General features: G+C 42.7%; 1 protein-coding gene across 5 annotated transcripts in view; it reads right to left on the bottom strand.

The window, feature by feature from the left end:
- The window catches only part of LOC137647330 (nuclear pore complex protein Nup98-Nup96-like), a 180,651-nt gene that overhangs the window by 13,257 nt on the left and 151,191 nt on the right, over positions 1 to 16,203 (bottom strand). For all 5 annotated transcript variants that reach the window (XM_068380746.1, XM_068380749.1, XM_068380733.1 and 2 more), the window contains exons 28-30: positions 12,697 to 12,864; positions 11,262 to 11,359; positions 93 to 330 (exon numbers count right to left, since the gene is read on the bottom strand). In XM_068380746.1, the coding sequence (XP_068236847.1) occupies positions 93 to 330; positions 11,262 to 11,359; positions 12,697 to 12,864 (504 nt within the window). The remainder of the gene's footprint in view (positions 1 to 92; positions 331 to 11,261; positions 11,360 to 12,696; positions 12,865 to 16,203) is intronic.

The following is a 16,203-nucleotide window of genomic DNA, read 5'->3' as shown; positions in this document are numbered from 1 at the left end:
TGGTTGTTGTAACCATGGGCTTTGTAATCAAATTTTTTGGAGGAAAATAGAAATTATTATTAGTAACTAACCATAAAATAATATCAACTCACCTGTGAGTAGCAGTAGAACATTTCAAATTATTCAATCTAGAGCAAAGGGCAAGCAGTCTTGGACGAAGTTGCTCTAACTGGGCCGGAGTTGGGTCTCCAGATTTTTTCATATCATCTACAACTGAACATACATCTAAGTAGTCTGTATAAACCCCACCACCAACAGCCCAGTCCACAACTGAATTTTGTACATCATCACAAAATTGACAAAGGTAACCTTGTAAGTAGTCATGATCCTCTGCAAAAGAAAAAAGTCATGGCACATAAATACAAATAAATCTTAAATATGACTTCACATTGAACAAACTATCAATTATTTGTATATACATATAAATCTTGATGCAAATACAAATTAAAAGAAATAATTCATACAAGCTTGTACATATTATCAATGAAAATGTAATTTTAATAATAAAATGTACCATATATTTCCATGTATAAGACGACCCTTAAATCATATAATTCACCCCTGAAAATTGGGAGTTGTCTGATGCAACTGATATGATAAACGGATTTTGAGCGAAGCGAAAAATCTATTTTTGGGTGAGATAGCCATGGCGTCCTGATGGAAGGATCCTATTTGGTAGCTTCCTTGGGTAATCACTACTAGGATTTTCCCAGAGAATTAAACCACAGGTTATCACAGAATTCTAACTTCTGGAGCGAGTATCCTAAGGGTTTCCCCTTAAGACATCGTGTATCAACAGGGGACACGCATGTATTAACGTGCCACATAGCTATCTACACCCCATATAGAGTTAACGCTTCAATATGGCGGACAGAGAGCGGCTGGGAGCTGAGCCGCAGCCAATCTAGATGTGGCGATATCGGTACTCGCGATGTAAACAGACGGACGCCATTGCTTTTGATGACGTCACGTCCGTCCTCATCCGTAAGTCTGGAGCTCGCTCATCACCATGATACAGCGGCGCAGGGCGGGACCTGATAACAGACAGGGCGGGTCCATCAGGACGCCATGGCTATCTCACCCAAAAATAGATTTTTCGCTTCGCTCAAAATCCGTTTTTTGGGCTCAAGCCATGGCGTCCTGATGGAAGAGTACCAGAGAATTAGTGTATCGTGGTAGACTTTTTCCCCTTTATAAGTGAGTGCTAAAACATTGAGCCGAAAGCATAGTGGTCTATACTAGAGCTACCGTGAGGCAGTTGCCTTCCTGCCCCCCTGGCATGGAAGTCCCCACGGGCTATGCTGAGATCAAAGTGGTCATGGGAAGGCTATTCATATAGGCTGAAGGAACAATGAGATCCAGAAGATAAGTCAGAGCGATTTGGTATTCGCGTCGAAACAAACTTGAAGAAGTGGTGGTTGTACACTTCGTGCATGGAGTTGACTCATCTTCATAACTGAGTAAGTATTCGCTAAGGAAACTTACTTGCTCTATATAAATAAATGCCCGGAGTAAATCCTGGCATTTTCCTTAACCAAGAATAAAGGGTAATAAAACTATGACAATTAGTATATTTCATAGTAAGAAAGGAGCAAGGGAGACGCACAAGTAATAAAATAGACATTTTATTAGATAATTGCAGGTAAATCAATACATGTCATGCAATAAATAGTAAAAAACATTTACATTGATAAAAATGTACATAGTCATAAAGGCGTGCTCTTGAGTCTGAAAGGGAAGAATCAAGTATTAGTAGGCACTCGTTCTACGGAACGTTAGTCTTTATGTAACACACGTCATGCACGTGGCATGTAGCACTCATGTGGTAATCTACTATGACATTTCACCTGAGGTAAGAACAGTTAAAGAAAGCACAAGGTGGTTTCTGCTTCACTACGTATCACTTGAGGGTCAACATAGGCACCCGACGAGTTAGAGTCCCTAATAACTCACTGTTCTAAGCAGAGTTCAGAGCAGGTTTCATAACACTACCTGCGGCTACCACAAAATGTTTCACTTCGTGCACTTGTTTCGCATAATGTTTAAAGAAAACACGCGAGGATTTCCAGCCTGTATAGTTCTTGAGGCTTTCGAAATCCATACTCTGAAAGAAATTCAGAGATGAAGCGACTTTCCTAGGATCATGACCAGCGGGTGTACTGTCTGGATCCGCTCTGCGAATGAAGTAGGTGATTTTAGCTCTCAATTGTTTCAGTGACAGGTCGCTGCCCGATGTTTCTCCTTTGAAGAGTTGGCCTCCACCAAAGTTTGAAGTTCTATGAAGATAGACCTTAAGGCTCTCTACTGGACATAGAGAGGCATCTTCCTTCAAGGGGCATATCCTCCACGGGCCCCATCGTTTGGTAGGTAATTCGTTCTTTGCGAGAAACGTCGGATCAGGGAAGAGGGAGAGGTCTCCTGAATCGTTGAAAACGACATGTCCCTCTTCTCTAGATAGTGCCACTATTTCGCTGACTCGGGCTCCCGAAGCTAGAGCGAAGAGAAATATAACTTTCTGAGTCAGGTCCTTAAGAGGGCATGAATCATTGTCCAAGTTGGAGGCGAAGTGGAGAACTTTGTCTAGAGACCAAGTGATTGGTTTCGGAGGGGGTGCCGGTCGTAAACGGGCACAGGCCTTCGGTAGTTTGTTGAAGATGTCGCTAGACAGATCTATTTGGAAGGCGTATGACAAAGGTCTAGTCAAGGCCGATTTGCAAGTAGAAATCGTGTTGGCTGCCAAGCCTTGTCCATGAAGGTGAATGAAGAAGGACATGCAAAAATCTATGGTGATTTTCGAGGGGTTCTTTGCCTTGACGAAGGAGACCCATTTCCTCCAAGACGATTCGTATTGCCTTCTCGTGGATTCGGTCTTGTATTCCTCGAGGAAGTCTAGACTCTCCTTCGAAATCCCAAACCTTTTCTTAGCGGCTAGGGTGAGAAAATCATGAGATGAAGGTCCTTGATTTTCGATGATGAAGCGAAGACAGTCGACTTCTGTATTTGCTGGGAGAGAACTGGGCCCGGGAGGGGGATCAGCGTTGGCTGCATCTCCAGGATCAAGGGGTACCAGTTGCTGCGGGGCCACTTGGGAGCCACTAGAGCTGCTGTCCCTTTGAAGGTTCTCAATTTGGAGAGGACTTTCAGCAGAAGATTGGTGGGAGGGAACAGGTAAATCTTGGCCCATCTGTTCCAATCCAAGGTCATGGCGTCCACCGCTTCCGCTTTGGGGTCCTCGTACGGGGCTACATATCGAGGAAGTTGATGGTTGTCGCTCGTTGCGAAGAGGTCGATCTGGAGTTCTGGGACTCGGTGAGAGATGAAGGAGAATGATCTTGCGTCTAGAGACCATTCCGACTCTATCGGGTTTGTCCGAGATAGAGCGTCCGCTGTCACATTGCGGAATCCTTGTAGGTGAACTGCAGACAGGTGCCATTTCTTCCTTTCTGCCAGACGGAAGATTGTCAGGAGCACCTGATTTATCTTGGGCGATCTTGAGCCCTGGCGATTGAGACAACGCACTACCACAGAGCTGTCCAGGGTCAGGCGAATGTGTATCGACGGGGGCGGGGAGAGTTTCTTCAGCGTCAGAAGAACCGCCATGGCCTCCAAGATGTTGATGTGAAACGTCTTGAATAGGGGAGACCAAGTGCCTTGAGCCTGTTTTTGGTGGGAGTGACCTCCCCAACCCTCCAACGAAGCGTCCGTATGGATGTTGAGAGATGGAGGTGGGTGTTGGAGAGGAAGGGACCTTTTTAGGGCCCTCGCTTCTGACTACGGCTTTAGAAGAAGTCGAAGTCTGCTTGGGAGCCGTCTCTTGAGGTCTCTTCGAGCGATGGATGCGGAACGTCTCCAGACTCCCGCTGCATCCTTTAGCTGTGCACGAAGCACTGGGTTTGTGATCGAGGCGAACTGTAGAGAGCCTAGAACTTGTTCCTGCTGGCGTCTTGAGATCCGTTTGGATTTTAACAGTCGCTTGACAGACCCTGCTATTTCCTTCCTTTTCTTTGCTGGAATGGAAAGGCGGTGTGACTGAAGATTCCAGTGGATGCCTAACCATTGGAACTTCTGAGCTGGAGATAGGCGAGACTTTTTCGCGTTTATCTGGAATCCCAGGTGTTCGAGAAACTGGGTAACTTTTCTGCAGGATTCTATACAATCCTCGGGCGAGGGCGCCCACACTAGCCAGTCGTCGAGGTAGGCCATCACCTGGACGTTTCGGATGCGGAGCTGTTGTACTACTGCGTCCGCTAGCTTTGTGAATATCCGAGGGGCCACGTTGAGTCCGAAGGGCATGGCCCGGAAGGCATAGCTTTTCCGTTGGAGTCGGAATCCTAGGTAGGAGGAAGCGTGATGGTTCATTGGTATGTGCCAGTATGCGTCCGCCAGGTCTATCGAGACCGTGAAAGACCCTCGAGGCAGGAGGGTTCTGATCTGTTGAAGAGTCAGCATCTTGAACTTGTTGTTCGATATGAATACGTTGAGGGGGGATAAGTCCAGAATGACTCTGAGTCTGTCTGAGTCTTTCTTGGGGACACAAAACAGTCTCCCTTGGAACCTTGTGGACTTCACCCTTCTTATCACCTTCTTGTTCAAGAGGTCTAGCACATATTCTTCCAGGAGGGGGGTTGAACGTTGGAAGAATTGCTGGAAGGTTGGGGGTGGTTGCGCCCAGCTCCAGCCCAGACCTTTCTTGATGATGCTGTGTGCCCAGGAGTCGAAGGTCCAACGATCCTGGAAGTGGCGGAGTCTTCCTCCCACCGGAAGCACTTCATTGCTTCTGGGGTCCCGAGGACTTGCTGCCTCGGCCGCTAGCTCCCTGTCCTCCTCTGCCTCTGGAGGGCCGGCGAGAGGAATCTCTGCCGGAACCCCTGCCTGAGCTTCTACCTTTGGGATGAAAGGTAGTGGAGTGCTGCTCGAAGGCGGGGTTGAAGGCCGGTGATGAGGACAAAACCGGCTGTGGGACCAACTGAAAGGTCTGTGGCGGCTGAGCGGCCACTTGGGGAGTAGCGGGTGCCGGAAACTGACGTCTGTGCTGACGTTGCTGGGGTCTATGCTTCGACTGCTTCCTCTTAGGCTGAGGACCGTCATCCTGAGAGGGCTTTCTCTTCCTAGACATGCCCCATTTGTTGAGAAGGTTCCTGTTCTCAGATGCGGCCTTGTCTGTGATCTCTTTCACTAGATCAGACGGGAAGAGGTACTTGCCCCAGATGTTGGAGGAAATCAGTTTCCGGGGTTCGTGTCTGACAGTGGCACTGGAGAACACGAATTCTCTGCAGGCTCTACGAGCTCGCATGAAGTGGTACAGATCCTTGACTAAGGTTGCCATATGAGATTTGGCAAGGACCATGTAATGGTCAGGGACTCTGGTGTCGCCAGCCATTACGTCCATCTGGACCTGGAGAGTGAGAGATGCTGCCAGCCTCTCCTTCGTTTCCTGTTCCCTACGAAGGAGGTGATCGTTTAGCTTGGGGAGGTCCTCATTAAACTGACGTCCAGCAACGTCAGGATCTAGTTTGCCCACCACGAAGGTGTGTTGCACATCCTTCCAGTGTTTGGTGTCGGGCGGGGTGACTGCGGAGAAAGGTCTGCATTCCTCCAATGCAGGGCAGGATTTCCCTTCTTCTACAGCCTTAAAGCAGGCAGCGAAGGCCTTTTCCGTGAAGGGTATCACCACTTCATCGGGCGCAACGTAGGTGGGGTACTTCTTGCTCAGAGCCGGAAGTCCAGAGCAGGTAAAGCCTCTGCTCTTAAGCGCTTTGGCAAGCATAGCCTGGGCCTTCGAGAGATCGAACACTATTTTCTCCTTCGGTTCGGTCTCTTCCTTTGAGGATGGTTCTGAACGTAGACGGACGTAACAGTCCGGATACGCCTCAAAGCGGGGGAAGAACTCCACTTCTTCCAGGGGTATGGAACCGATCTTATCGCTGACGAAGATCTTGTCGTCAGCGATGACCATATGCTCGGCGAATCGCCACGGATTGTCGCTCGAGCATGCGGGGAGGTCCTTGATGGAGATTTTGCGAGATTCCTTGGAACCTCCCATCGACCGAATGATCTGGTGAGTTTCTTGGAGCTTCTGCTCCATCACGGATTCAATGAGCCGAATCATATCCTGTGCCGTAGGTAGAGGAGTCGTGGTGGAGGACGTAGACGGGAGAGACACTTCCGTCGGTGTAGGAGTAGAAGGGGGGATGGAGGGAGGGGCATCCTCCTTATCGGACTCGGTATACACTACCCGGTCCTCTTCTTCATCCTCCTCCCCTTCACCCTGGGCCATAAGGGTTTTCTCGGTGTCCTCCGAGATCTCTGACATGCGTTCATCATGTTCTGAATCCAGGTGACAATCATTCATGGACTGAGCCATGACAACATCAGGTTCCACTGTAATCTGGACTACGGGGATCTGTTCGACTGGGACCACTGAGTCTGGTGAGGCCTTTGGGAACAGCAAAGACCTCATTTCTTCTGTGGCTAGATATGGTCCAGTGGCGTTCTTCTGAAAGCCACGTACCCACTTGCGTAGGTTGTCCCGAGCAGTGTCCCGAATCTCCGCTGAGGGAGAATCATAGAATGCTTTCTGTAAGCATTCTTGGCAGACCGAACAGGTGGTGGGGCCCCAGTACTTGAGATCCCCTCTCTTGTGAGCACAAGGGGCGTGTGTCCATAGAAGAGTGGCCGACGGACCGCGCAGAAGTCGTGGTCACACATGACGTACTCCTGTAAAAGAAAGAGACGATGAGTATTGTAGAGTCATAATATGGCTCGTATATAAAGTTAATTATTAACAAGTTAATATTAACATAAATTAATTGTGATGCACAGAAGGGTGGGTGAAAGGAGACAGACGCATGCCTCGTGTAACCCGCCCGGCTGGTTGCCGTAGCATCGGACAGTCCCAGGTGGCCGTAGGCCTCCATGGAAGGTGTCTTGATAATGGGAATTCCATCTAGAATAACCATATTATAGACTAGGCTTGAAATCTTATCAAGAAAGTCTGGGGATCATGAGATCCTAGTAAGGTTCCGGCAACCAGACGTGCCAATTACACGTAGCGTGCTGGAAAGATGAAACACGCAAGAAGACAGAGTGAAAACTGAACAAAATGTACGATTCCGTACCAGTTTGTCTGCGTTAACAAGCCGTCTAGGTGCGGTTTTTAGGAGCTATCGCTAGTAAAGATAGCTGAGAGAAGGGGTGCAAGGCATCTTGCCGCCTCCGGACGGGTCCGGCATACCCCCGGCACGCCGGAAGCCGCTCGAGCAGAGTTTCTGGCATTCAAGAATGATCATTCTATGGTCAAAAGAAGCCAGGGTGGCGGCAGCCGGTAGCGGCGGCCGCCGGCAAGGAGCGGCGGTTCCGGCAGCCGGAGGGTGACAGGGGTAAGGATAAAGGAGCATAGCCGGGGCCGGGGGCCGGCTGCTAGTGCCGGCACTCCGGGAGGGGTCGGCAGTGTGCCGAGGCTATGGGGAATGGAGAGGCCACGGCGGTAAGCCGGAGGCCGGCGGGGATCCCCCGGCACTCGGGGGAAGGCGGCAAGGATAAGGAAGTCACCCGTAGCGGCGGTAATGCCGGGGTAGAGGCGGCAAGGGACAAGCACCAAAGATGGAGGTGGGATGGCAAGGCTGTACTAGCCTAGTCAAGACACCTCTGGAAAAGGTACCACCATGATAGAGGTGAATCTATCATCCTAAGCAGGGGCCGCAAAGGCCGGGGGCTAAGGCAGTCCAAGAGAGGACAGGGTGTACCCAAAGAAGGGGTGGAGACTCTTCATGTCGACCAAATGATAACTGACTCCATAGCACTATGGAGGGTCTATGTATCAGAGCGGACAACACTGGGAGCACCACGGGGTCCAGCACTCCAGCCTAGGGTGGAGTGTAGGACAGGGGACATATGAAGCCTAACCTACTGGTAGGTTAGGCTAGGCAAGAGATAGGTTGGGGGGGGGAAAGGGTCTTCTTATAAGAAAGGATGGGTTATGCACCAGAGCGGCCACCTAGGAAGGGAGATGCTCACCCTAACCTATAGTAGGTGGACCAACTGAAAAACGGTGCACGCGTATATTTCAGCAAGGTACATAAACCAGCCCTCCCAACCTAACCTGGATTAGGGTTGTTAGACCCTAATCAAGGAAGGGAGAAGACGTATCGCAAGGAAAAGGTCAAGGACCGATTCAGCTTAAAGGAGGTGATCCTACCTTTAAGGTCCGCAACACTAAGGGAGGGGTCATTCCCTTAGGTGGGGAGGCGATACAGTACTCTGAGGAGTCTTGTCCTATCACATGTAATAGGGTACAAGATTACCAGAGGGAAGCCCTAGGGCTAGGGATGAAGAGAGCATATAGGGGTCCTATCATAAGGTTAGGTTAGCAAGGCACTCAAGATAACCTACCCCCTATATGGTCCCTGAAGGCGAAAAACACTTGCATCACTGTCAATGGTATTGTAAAATAATGCCAAAATCTTCATAACTAACACTAGGATCACTGAAATATCATGCATTAACACTGGTATAGGCTCACTGGCCTAGGGGCTAATCAAAGCCTACTGGTATGGGGTCAGCGAAGACCCTAACTAATGCGTCAAAAACACGATATAAAGTTCCTAGCTATGAAGACTAAATAACTAATAGCGCTGATTAGTAATTTATATACCGGTAAGGCTGTTGCGGCTAACTAAATAAGGCATGCAAGCAACAGCAGCGTCATAAAATGGCGCTGACCGGTCTGGCAAAGCTCTGCCACAATTATGCAAATATCTCGAAAAGTAAGATTTACTTTACGGTCAGAGCTTATTTAAACAATACTTAAACCTTTGTACTCAACTTTCCAGAAGAAGGTGAAGCTGAAGGTTGAGACATGGCGAGGATGCAAGCAGATAAAGTCGCACAAAGGGAAAAATACGTCCAATCGAGCGAGCTACTAGCAAAAGGATGAGGACGGACGTGACGTCATCAAAAGCAATGGCGTCCGTCTGTTTACATCGCGAGTACCGATATCGCCACGTCTAGATTGGCTGCGGCTCAGCTCCCAGCCGCTCTCTGTCCGCCATATTGAAGCGTTAACTCTATATGGGGTGTAGATAGCTATGTGGCACGTTAATACATGCGTGTCCCCTGTTGATACACGATGTCTTAAGGGGAAACCCTTAGGATACTCGCTCCAGAAGTTAGAATTCTGTGATAACCTGTGGTTTAATTCTCTGGGAAAATCCTAGTAGTGATTACCCAAGGAAGCTACCAAATAGGATCCTTCCATCAGGACGCCATGGCTTGAGCCCAAAAATAACACCTTAAATTCCAGGTGAAGTGTATTGGTAGGCTAGCTCAGGCCTTGGAGCGTTAGCTGATAAAAAAATGTAACCAAACATCACAGTGGCATAAGTTCATGGTAAATAAGCTTATTTGAGGAAATATTCCATACCAACAATGATATCAAATTTTATCTATGCGAGTCCAGCTGACAAAATGTAAATATTTATGCTTGCGTTCTCAGCAACCTTCATCTTTCTCTTTCTTTAAGCTTTTGATAATTTTAATGGTAGCATTAATGATGGAGTATTAGTTTTTTGTGTAGTAGGAAAAGTGTATGGTAGAGTACTGATTAATAGGATTAAGGATAAAACAGAGAATGCAATCTTAGAAGTACAGGGTGGATTTAGAAGAGGTATGGGTTGTATGAATCAGATTTTTAGTTAGGCAGATATGCGAGAAATATTTAGCAAAAGGTAAGGTGTATGCTGCATTTATGGATCTGGAGAAAGCGTATGATAGATTTGATAAGGAAGCAATGTGGAATGTGATGAGGTTATATGGAGTTGGTGAAAGGTTGTTGCAAGCAGTGAAAAGTTTCTAAAAGGTAGTAAAGTATGTGTTAGGATAGGACATGAAGTGAGCGATTGGTTTACAGTGAGAGTGGAGCCGAGACAGGGATGTGTGATGTCGCCATGGTTGTTTAACTTGTATGTTGATAGAGTGGTGAGAGAGGTGAATCATTTGTTGTTTGCGGATGATACTGTACTGGTTGCGGACGCAGAAGAGAAGCTTGGCCGATTAGTGACAGAGTTTGGAGGGGTGTGTGGAAGAAAGTTGAGAGTTAATGTGGGTAAGAGTAAGGTTATGAGATGTACGAGAAGGGAAGGTGGTGCGAGGTTGAATGTCATGTTGAATGGAGAGTTACTTGAGGAGGTGGATCAGTTTAAGTACTTGGGGTCTGTTGTTGCAGCAAATGGTGGAGTGGAAGCGGATGTACGTTAGAGAGTGAATGAAGAATGCTAAGTGTTGGGGGCAGTTAAGGGAGTAGTAAACAAGAAAGTGTTGGGCATGAATGTAGAGAGAGTTTTTTTATAAGAAAGTGATTCTACCAACTGTGATGTATGGATCGGAGTTGTGGGGAATGAAAGTGACAGAGAGACAGAAATTGAATGTGTTTGAGATGAAGTGTCTAAGGAGTATTCCTAAAGTTAGGAACGAATTAGTGAGGGTGAGAACGGGTGTAAGAAATGAGTTAGCAGCTAGAGTGGATATGAATGTGTTGAGGTGGTTTGGCCATGTTGAGAGAATGGAAAATGGCTGCCAGCTAAAGAAGGTGATGAATGCAAGAGTTGATGGGAGAAGAACAAGAGGAAGGCCAAGGTTTGGGTGAATGGATGAAGTGAAGGAAGCTCTGGTGATAGGAGGATAGATGTGAGAGAGGCAAGAAAGCGTGCTAGAAATTAGGTTATCATTGAATGATCCAAATGGTTGTATTTCACTGTTTAGTGGAGTTCAGCCTTATCATAAAAATCTAATGTGGTGTTTTTGTAGGGATTAGAATGCAATAGGCTATTTACATGTAAAAGGCGACTAAGTGCAAAATAATCACAGTACAAAAGCCACTAAGGAAACCAATTAATTTCATATTGTGAGGCATTACTATATACACATAGCCTACCCTCCCTATCCATGGTTAATCCTTTGGTAACGATTAAGAAAATTATACATGAATATTCACCATTACAAGGAGAGGAAAGAAAAAATCCATAGTGATTATTATACATTCTACCAGTCAATACAAAGTCCTCTCTCCTACCCTGAGACTTCTGGCCTTAAAGGCAAAGATTATTTCTTTTAGATTTTTCAATTAAAAATAGAAAATGGTGAGGAGAATTGTGCACATCTAACGTTGCACTTTTATAATATATTTGAAGGTTTCTTTTTAATAAAAATCACAATCATACCCTACATTAGATAAGACATTATGTATATTTCATGCATTTACTCACCGTTGACAATGGAATTTGGTGCAATAGTTTCAATAATAAGCATGTGAGCTCTATTGTAGTCACCAGCCTTCAAAAGATACCAAGCTTCCTCATCAACCCTGAAAAATAATAAAATATTACATCAATAATTATTGAAAATTTCCCCTTATTCTAATTCTAATCTTCATTTGTCCTCTTTATAATATAAATAAAAAATTCATTTATGTATATATAAAAAATCTTGGTTAACCCTTTTACCCCCAGGCTATTTGGAATTTTCCAACCCTTAACCCCCAGGGGTTATTTTTTTTCAAGCCCATTTTGCAGTATATATTTTCTTAAATTGCTTTAACAGCCTTAATTTTGGTCATAGAGAGGTCAGGTTGGTCTCATTCTCTTGGAAAATGCCTGAAGTTTCTCAAAAAATTATCAAAAATAAGCAAAAAAAAATGTAAATAGCATTTTTTTGCAAGGATGTACTGGTACGTCCATGGGGGTAAAGAGATGAGTTTTGTGAAACGTACCAGTACGTCCTTTGGGGGTAAAAGGGTTAAGTAATTGGATAAATAAAGCATCCTCCTCTGTTGACTAATAATTGACTAAATAAGCAAAAAAAATGTAAATAGCAGTTTTTTGCAAGGATGTACCGGTACGTCCATGGGGGTAAAAGGGTTAACATAAGTGTTGATTTGAGTTGGTATAAAAAAAATTCTGGTTATAATGCATTATCCTGTCCAATTCAACAATTAAAAGTGTTGAAGCATGAACAATTAATCTTGGCCTTATACTTTTAATATCCTGTTAAATCTACATCACGCTCAATACAACAAAATAAATATAGTACAGACTTTTATTCACCAATGCTACTGAAGCTTATATGGGCAAATGAAAGTTATGTAATGAAATTAAAATATTCATAAACCTGATATTCTAAGTAGATCAATCAGTTTTACAACTGCACAGCTAATTTTCAATACCAATAATTTTTTTACAAGGTATTGCAGGAAAAAACATGCAAACAAAATGTAAGAATGATTGAAAGGATCTCAATTAATGTCAAAATGCTACAATTCAAAATATTTTCAATACTTTAACCCTTTTACCCCCAGGCTATTTGGAAATTTCCAACCCTTAACCCCCATGGGGTTATTTTTTTTCAAGCACATTTTGCATTATAATTTTTTTAAATTGCTCTAACAGCCTTAATTTTTGTCATAGAGACATCAGGTGGGTCTCATTCTCTTAGAAAATGCCTGAAGTTTCTCAAAAAATTATCAAAAATATGCAAAAAAAAAATTTTAATAGCATTTTTTTGCAAGGATGTACAGGTACATCCATGGGGGTAAAGGGATGAGTTTTGTGAAACGTACCAGTACGTCCTTTGGGGGTAAAAGGGTTAAGAAGTCTCTCAATTACCATTCAATAAAAATTGTCAAGACTAACATTCAAAACTTACATATTCAAAACTCTGGCTTTGATGGATTTTGCTTCATAAATCCACTTCTGAGGAATATGCAACTCTTCAATTATAAAGTTTTCTTTCATGTTATATTTAAGATCCGATTCCGAATCTTTCCCAACAACTATATGGCGCTGCAAAAGTGCTTGTATCTCTTTAGTCCGCCTGAAACAGAAATTAATCTTGAAGATTGAAAAATAAAATGACAGAGCACAATTTCAAAATAAATTCTCTTAATTTTACCATCATAGTATTTTATACTTTACAAATATTTTGGCATAAAAAATGAGTTTCATATTCTTTATAAGATTTCCTTAATGTAACTTAAAATCTAAATAATAAAAATAACCTTGAAATACACCAATTATTTCAAGGCAACTAGCTTTTGCTATATCACAGTAAAATTCATTTCCACTCTGATTAATAATTCCACATTGATATATAAAGGATCTGTTATCCTTCCAGACATGTCCTATTAAGCTGGTCAACAGTATCCTGAGGAGCGAGACCTGAGAAAGCATGCTCTCTGACCCCGGGTCATCTCTGGGCGCGTATCACTTCGCCAGAGATTACCCCCACATAGAGAACGGGAATAGGGTAAACTACACAAAATTCTGGTCGGATGGGAGGAGATCACAGATACTCCTAAGAAAGTAGTTCGAGGTAAGTACTCCGTGTTGGAACAAATATAGTTTTTACATCATCTGTATTTGTAAGTTTGACATTTGTATTACAGTGGAACCTCTACATACAATTGTTCCAACATACTATGTAAAATTTGATCGTATTCTCATCTCGACACCCGGCGTCATGCTGTAAAGTCGAACAGTCATAAGTCTCATATGTTGTAAGTTGATGACTATCTCTGACGTATGCACTGTGATATGAACTCGACAAAGAATGACTTGCAAAATATGTAAAACCATTGTTTTTCTTGCAAGAAAAAAATAACTTACTCAGCAAAAGTATTCTATTTGTTTAATATAAAAGAAAATATATTACTTTTAGAAAATGTTTACCCTATTAGTTTACTTTCATTAAATAAATATCAATCTACTATCAGAGATGAATAAAGAAAATGAAACATGTAAAATATATTCTATCCTAGTTGTATAGTCAAATTTATGTTAGATAGTCATAAAAACCGATACAGGCCCATGAAATACTTTCTTATCGTTACCTGATATTTCAAATAATGGAATAATAACATAAATAGATAGCCTACAGAAAGGAAATCACTTGATTTGCCCCCTCGTTCTCCCGAGCTTCGCCTGAAATATGACGACGTCACCAGACATATGATATAGTATGAACTAGACATATATTAAAATTTTTCTGAATATATATTTTTTTTATCTAAAATATATACTGTACATTATCAATCAAAGAAAATACTAACGTACAAAGATAAATTGATTGAATTTTATACAAAAAAATATATCAGGCTTCCAAATCAGCTGATAAAGGTATGCTACCTAAGGATATTTCATATTCCCAAAATGAAACCATTATTACTGAAATATTTATGTTTTTGGTCTATAAAATAAGCTGTATATCTGTTTACGAAAGTATAAAAATAAAACAATTCCTGAATATTAACACAATGTTTACTTATCAGCAACCACCAACTCTTGACAAAAATGTAAACAACCCTAATTGTCTGATTTTTATTTCACTTAATCACACAACTACAGTACAGGGGGTCCTCGACTTACGACGTTGATCCGTTCTTGAGACGCAGTGTAACCCGAATTTCAGTGTAAGTCGGAAGTTCATAAATGAATTACTGTATACGTACTGTACTGTACTGTAAAGTATTGTACTATAATAAAATGTACCAATTGACATAAAAAAGTATTAGAAAAAGAGAAAACGATTCCACATGAATTAAAGTAAATATCAATAAAAAAAAGAGAACAATTCCTTACCTTATTCCTATAGTTGGCTCGCTTAATAATATCTAATTTCACTTCCATGGTGATAACCTTTCTTTTCTTTGATGCACGACCATCAAAAGATTCTGCCTTACGCTTTGGAGCCATTACGAAGGGCAAAAAAAAAAAACGAACAAACACGTGAGAGAGAGAACCGGCGTACACAACCAAAATGGCGTATCACTGAAACTGAGAAGCGACTGCGCCGTCTTCCGCTCCCACAACCACAACAAAGTGTATTCATCAGCTGCGCGCTAGAAACTAGTTCGCAACTGTTTATGTCGCTTACGATGCTAACGACGTAAGACGAAGCGCTTAATATTATTTCTTATATTTTCATGGGGCGCGTACGTAACCTCGAAACAGTGTAAGTCGGGACATTCATAACCCGAGGACTCCCTGTATATGATTATACCAAGCCTATCATATCATGTCAAATCAATTGTTCTAAATTACTATTTAAGTAGAAAAATTAATTACAAATATAAGATATTCTAGGTTTTGGACAATTAGACTAGCGTACTGACAGCACACCCTATAAATATTGCTTATTTAAAACAAAACTACATACTGTAATCAAAATGAGTATATTATATGATTTTAAGTCAATCCTTCGAAACTACTACCCTATTAATGAACAATAAGCAATTAGAATACCCGTTAACCAGTTTCCTTCTTGTGGTGCTTGATTATAAAGCTTAGGAAATTATCTATATCGTGTTATAACAAAACTATATTCTCTTTTCCGACAATCTGTAATGTTATCTTCTAAATTCGGCATTTACATCTAATTACACGATCTCCATATTCAATGGTTCCCGTTAAATCTCCTTTTAGTTTCCTAGTTACGGTCACAGTTTTCCCAGATTCTAAACAGAATAGAGGCTATGAGTATTCTTTGTTTTCTCCCCTTCATTTATAGCTTGTTATTTTATATTTGGCAGTATATTTTCTTGGAGATCTTTCACCATAGTGAATAAGGGTATAACGTAAAATGTCAGTCTCCTGCTATTTTGTTTACTGTCATATGATGATTGAAATACAAGCAAAACAGCTGATATCTGACACGTTTCATAAAACAGCTGTTTTTTGTTCGGTCGTTATTGTGGCTTTATGCGTTTACACAATGATTACAATGTTACTAATGATATTTTAATCAGTTTTAATTTTCCAACCCATTGAAGTAGAAGATGGGATAAATATTATTACCAAGTTACTATAGATGTCAGACGAATTCCCTACAGAAGACGACACCGATGCATTAGGAATTCCGTCATAATAAAAGAGGCTGCATAGAACTTCATACAAAAATGGCTAGTGGTCATTGAATCGTTGAATAACATTCGTACACTTAGTTAATTTTAAATTGTATGCATATTGTACAGTACAGAATTACAGTAAAGCTGTTTATTGTAAATGAAAGCTACTTGTGGGGCGAGTCAAGTTGTCCAAACGAAAACAGCGAACACTTGCAGTACAGTAAAGCTTTACTGTAGTGACAATATATGACAGTAATATACACTACAGTATCAGCAAGTGCTATACAGTATTATTAGATAGGAACAACTAT

The sequence above is a fragment of the Palaemon carinicauda genome, chromosome 1, assembly GCF_036898095.1.
Source record: "Palaemon carinicauda isolate YSFRI2023 chromosome 1, ASM3689809v2, whole genome shotgun sequence".
NCBI lineage: Eukaryota > Metazoa > Arthropoda > Malacostraca > Decapoda > Palaemonidae > Palaemon > Palaemon carinicauda.
This window is presented reverse-complemented; position numbering and strand designations above follow the sequence as displayed.